Raw genomic sequence first — 6,003 nt, 5'->3', positions numbered from 1 at the left:
AGCCAGACGGTAGTTACCCTGGAAGGATAAGGAAGGGTTACTTTGGAAGGAGTAGGATATGGCGAGAGCATATGAATGCATTATCTGTATGTGGTTACCACGGCAAGCCGTCCGGAGGAAGAGGGACGAGCACCGAAGACCCACCAATTATATGACTCAGATATCTGGTTGTACGCGGGCAGACTAACTGGGGCCCGCAGACACAAGCATGAAAAAATGACAGAAAACTAGACGTAAAGGCATGAATTGCTTCTAATGCTGTCGCAGTGTCAACACGTTAGCTGCAATTGTGTGTCCCTGCGAATTTGTTTATCTTTATTAGCGTCGTAAAAGTTTTCTCTTCGCGAACTCAAATCATAAGAGCACTTTTTTCAGCATTTGCGCGACGTTAGCAGTGCACTGGAAAAGCATGAAACTGGCTTGGCAGCCCAGTTTGTAGGAAAGAAATGGAAACGTCATGCAAACAAGGTATAAAAATTGGTTTTATCCGTGAATATACATCAATGGTGTATTTTATTACAACAAAGCATATAGAGATATAACAATTGAATACAAATGCAAATAATGAATGAATATATGAAGATGCTTCTAAAATCATTTTTCTGTCAGAAAGATATCTAACATGATAGAGAAAATACATGGGAATTGTTTTAAGGATAAATTGAATAATGTTACCTTAAATTTAAGCAAATCAAAACTTTGAATAGACACTTGCGTTTCGAGCCACGGACTGTCGAAGACCAGGTGTGAGCAAGGTCAGGGCACTTCGTGTGAACAGCGAATTTTTTTTCCTTTTTGCACAGAAAATGGTGTCACGGGACGAGCACCGAACAGAAACTATATGTATTTACGTGGCTGAAGAAATATACTACAGTTACTCAAAAATACTTTTATCTGGCATGCTGCTGTAAGGAGCATTCATATTAATCTATTTTTTTTCGTTCAGATTTCTTGCTGACCAAGCATACACATATATGCATTTTATCGTTCAGCTAGTAATGAGCAGTGTGGATTGGAAGAGCCGCGGTATGGTCGAGTGTGTTAAAGTGGAACAAGACAATGAAGTGAATTGCCTGGAAATATACTTTGGGGGCTAGAATAAAATGAAAAAGAAGCATTTGTTTGAACGTAACCTCTTCACAAAGCTTTTAGTGCTCTTGGCAGCCTCCGACAGTTTAGGCTAGACGATGACCGTGACCGCCAAACGCAGCAATGCATCCCTGCAGAAGCCGCTCTTTGTCAGCTGCGAAAGGCCAGTCCAGAATGTGTAGTGCCATTCCAGATCATCGTGTGATAACTCAGCTGCAGTGGTTAGATTCATGGCCACACGCCTCTTGCTCTCATCCTCAAGACAAACGGATGAGACCTGCGCCCGTGCTTGGACGCTGTCGAGAGTGCCGCCAAGTCGGAATGAAATCTTCAACCGGTCCTTTTCAGTGTCTGTGATCAAAGCCATGGTAAAATAGAGGTCCTTGCAATGCCACTGAGTGACCTCGGCGACAACTACGCGTTTGCAAGGAGAGCGGTTGGAAATTGCTTTCATTTTTTTGCCAACAAAATTGTAAACTGCCCTTTCTCGGCCGTCGTGCTTGCATGCTCTCCAGTGGAGGCTGGCGCCGGAAGATGAACCCGTCCAATCCTTTCTGGTGGAGTAGTCAAACCAGATGATGGGATCTCCCATGTTAGGCACGAATGCTCGGCGCAAATCCTGCAAACCTGCAACCGATTCACTCGCCAAGACATCTAGTCTTCGTAGGATATGCCTTTGCTCCAGGTGCCAGGGCATGCGGTTGCGGCGATCCCAGTTCTCTTCATCAGCCGAGGTTTCCAGCAGCATCTCACCAATTCGCCTCAAGAGGGCGTACTGGTTGGTCACTTCCTCCGAGAGTTGATTCATGTGGCTCTGCAACGCCGGCAGCTGTTCCTGGTAAGGTTCCCTCAGGAGCGCCTTGAACTCTTCCAGGGCGGCGGTGACGTCACGAACGCCGAAGACACCGCCATCTTGTGGTGGCTCTGGGTCGACTGCAACAGCGCTCACGTTGACGGGGCATCCGAGGCTGTAATGTGCCGCTAGGTTGGCGTGCGGGACGCTTTCCCCACACCGGGGACATTGGACAGCATGGAAGGGGCACTCCTCCTCGTAGTGGCGCAGGACCTCCGGTAGGGTGCCTGAGAACGGGCAGCCGTGGTCTTGGTTCCAGCAGTAGGCCTTGGAAGAGAAAAAAAAAAGAAGTTTGAGATCACTGGGGTGACCCGCAGTGGAGCGATGTGAAAGCAAAACGTCCACATTCTATATATCGACGTTCGTAGCTGTTCTGAAGTCCATGTACTATATCGACGCCCATGGCTATTTTGACGTCTAAGTGTACTTTTCCGCGTTTTTTGCATTTAATCAATAAATAATTACACCTCATTGACCAAATTTTTCCCACGGCCACATTTTATCGCACACTATTTCTCAAAATCGCACTTTCACACATTTATCTTTAGAGAACGACGTAATCGTGTGGACAAAAATTTGATGTATGACTTATGTGTTTGGAAAAAAATATCGTGGAGACACCATGCTAGAGCGCACGTCTATGCTGACGCATTAAACCGACCACACAGAATTGCAAATCTCCTTATTCGGAAGTTGACTTTATTGCAAACTACTGCTGCACTGTGGCGTTCATAGCTGTTATTTTCCTACTGACCGACTGAAACAGCGTGCCTGCGCGCACAGCACACTTTGCTGCACGGAATTTCATGGTTTATGGTTTATTGGGGTTTAAGTCCCAAAGTGACTAAGACTATGAGAGGCGCCGTAGTGAAGGGCTTCGGAAATTTCGACCACCTGGGGTTCTTTAACGTGTACTGACATGGCACAGTATACACGGACCTTCACCTCTATCGAAATTCGGCTGCCGCAGCCGGAATCCAACCCGCGTCTTTCGGGTCAGCAGCCGAACGCCGTAACCACTGAGCCACCGCGGCGGAGTTCTATACGGTGTTTATGTTCAGGGTTTCATAGTTGGCATCCATGTTTCCACCCGACAGGAGACACCTTTTTTGTAACTCTGATTCATTTTTTCTGTAGATATAAAAATCAAAAACTGGTTCGCAAGTGCCTATGAGTGGCACTCTGCTCTAACCTATATCGACCCCAGTGATTTTTTTATAGTGGTCAATATTCGCTTAAATAGCTCCGCCTGGGCAGGTTTTCACCATTACTAATTCAAACATTGCGCTACCGGTCTTATCGCAAGAATAAAGTAATAAGTCCCAGTTCTTTAATGTGGCAGCATTAGGAAGGTCCATCAAGGCGGAAACTGTACGGTGGTGTCGGCGTCTCTGTGAAACCTCCACCCACATTGGTTGGGTTTTAGGGGAATTTGCCTCTCTCCACCCGCCACCTGTCAACCATCCCGCTCTCTCTCTCTCTGCCCTTCTCTCCTTTTCCTTTCGACTTGTAGGGAAGAGGAGGAAGATTCCGGACGCAGAACGACTCAATATGACTCGGACAACAGCAAGTCTATGCGCAAATAATTGGACCGAACGTTTGAAAATTAGTAGGTACTGATTAAAAATATTCCTTATTTTCCCCTCATCGCGTTTAGCGCCAATTTAACCTGAAAACCTTAATTTTTTTATGAAATGGCCTCGACATCGGTCACCGGAGCTCAAGAGACAGAAGTCGCTGCGCGGCTGAGCGACTGGGAGAAGTTTCGTTTTCACGATAAGGTCGCGGTCAGCGAGGGTGTCGACAGCGCAGTAGGGCTACGAGATCCCTTCGTATCTTCATTATCTGCTGATCTTGTCGGCGGACCTTTTGAACTTGGAGGGCTCTTCAAACCTCTGCGCAGTGATAGCCGCAACAAGTGCCGTACATTGGGAAAGCTCGAAGGCGGCCAGAAGGATCCGCTTTCTCCGTTACTTTCTTTTTTTGGTTTCAAAGTCCGCCTTGCTGCATATGTGATACGCAGTTGATCTTCCCCCGAATTCGAAGACCAGGACTTTGAAAATACTGGTCAACTTATATGCGAGAAAACACGGCAGTTGTAAACGATGACGTAGACATTGCGGACCATGTACCCAATGTTTAATTCTGCTCTCTTGAATGGAAATAAAAAAATTGCGCACATTTTCTTCTTTTAATACCGCCTCACCTTAGTCAATCATGCCATGTGATTGAAATGTCTTAGACAAAGGACAGTGCAAAAAGACGAGACGGAGAAAAAACAGACACACACGAGCGCTTGTGTGTGTCTGCTACTTCTTCTTCTCGTCTTTTTGCGCTGTTCTTTGTCTGAGATGTTCTATCACCAACTCACTCAGCAATACACTTTGAGTGAAATATGATTACTTAGCCGTAAATTACATCTTTGCATTGACAACAATTGTCTTTCGTGGATACAAATTACGACTTTTAGGGCGCATTTCTTTTTATTTATTACAGGCCTCACAAACGCGGAAGCTTTCTGTAGTTTCCGAGATGTTCGCTTCAGAAATACCGACGGGATACAATCAAGGCGGAAAGTTGGGCTAGTTGGAGTGTCATTGTTAATTAAAAGACTAGTGCATAAAACTGGGACAAAGACATAGAAAGAGACAGAACGAGCTCTAATCCTGTCTCGTCCTCTCTCCTTCTATGTATTTGTCCTAGTTTTATGCGTTAGTCTTTTAATTAACGACGTGATACGTTTGGGAGCAGCCTATGCATGCGTTCTGCCTTGACACGCGTGGAGCAATTCTGTATGAGATACAGTGTAAGTCACGCTGAAGCTGTTCTAGCTTTGTAAGGACTTCTGGAGTACTGTAGAACTTCTTGCTGGGCGAGTTGGCATGCATAGCTTTCTTGGGAAGGCGTTGCGCACAAGAACAAACATAAACAGGAAAGAGCAGAAGACATAAGAGCACAAACTATCAACTGAGTACTGGAGTACTCAGTACGCAACCGGAGTAAGCAGCCCAATTTACTATAGTCGCATAAAGATCGTAGAGTGAAGCAGACTCACCTTCAGACTGTGGATTTTCTCAACGCTCAGCAGAACTTTGCCGCATTCTTCCTCCTGGAAAGGTTCGTGGTCCAGCGGGCAGACGCTACCGGCATCATTCTGGTAGCTGCCAGCCTTGCAGGTATCGCACAGCGCGTGCATGCAAGGCAGGATCGTCCTGGTGCTTGAAATCACCCCGCATAAGGAACACGCGTAACGACGCGCCGTGTCCTCTGTAAACCGCGTGGGTCTCCATCTGACGCCACCGATGCTTCCGACGCTCAGCCGCAGAAGCCTTCCTGCTCCCGGGTGCGCCATGATCGTCACTGAGCCGCGCTCTTGATGCCAACATTCAAGAGGCGGAGGTAAGACATCTCATGAGTGGGTGTTATCGATGCCGATAAACGCGTTGAGCCCATTGCTGAACCCGCTCTGTAGTCGGCGGCTGAGGAAGTGCGTATGAACTCCAAGACTAAAAGAGAATATGTATTTCTTTTTTTCCCTTCGAACTTTCTTTTTTTAGTGGCGACCAAAGTTGAGGCCTATGGAGCAGCAGGGTGTGGAGCATAGATGATAAGAATACACCGTTTCTAAGCAAACATCATATTGAAGATCCCAACTAGCTCATTTAGGTTTTGGCGGTGCTCGGAGGTGGGGGATTTGTGTTACATCTGCAGGGAATCATAAAATTTGCGGAATGTTTACGTGATTTACTATATGCCAGTTATCGGAAGAGCACTAGAGACTCCCTCCTTACTCCTTCACACAAATTGTTCCGCAGCGTACTAGGTGTTCGCAAATTCCTTAAAATAAATAAAATAAAATTCTTACATTTTCTCAGGAATTCACTCTCAGCTGCGGTGGAAGCCGGAAACTATAAAATGCATAATATTCGACTACTAAACGACTAAAATCACTAATTCAATTTATAATTACACCGTGTGGCGTTTAGCCCGAAGCCATGGACAAGACGATGCCTTAACACTTTTTGAAAAAAAAAAAAAGAAAAGTCGTTCTCTTAAGCTCT

The 6,003-nt window shown here is 46.0% G+C and overlaps 1 protein-coding gene across 1 annotated transcript; it reads right to left on the bottom strand.

Annotated features, from left to right (window-relative positions):
• Nucleotides 1–462: 462 nt before the first annotated feature.
• LOC149335092 (uncharacterized) lies at nt 463–5,330 on the bottom strand. Its single transcript, XM_089551776.1, has 2 exons — nt 4,998–5,330; nt 463–2,209 (listed from the first exon to the last, which is right to left on the bottom strand). Exons 1-2 carry the CDS (start codon nt 5,292–5,294, stop codon nt 1,181–1,183), a joined length of 1,326 nt encoding a protein of 441 aa, XP_089407902.1. The 5' UTR covers nt 5,295–5,330; the 3' UTR covers nt 463–1,180.
• Between the last annotated feature and the right edge of the window lie 673 nt (nt 5,331–6,003).

This window comes from Amblyomma mixtum, chromosome 7, assembly GCF_055824585.1.
Source record: "Amblyomma mixtum isolate Tamu chromosome 7, ASM5582458v1, whole genome shotgun sequence".
Lineage (NCBI taxonomy): Eukaryota > Metazoa > Arthropoda > Arachnida > Ixodida > Ixodidae > Amblyomma > Amblyomma mixtum.
This window is presented reverse-complemented; position numbering and strand designations above follow the sequence as displayed.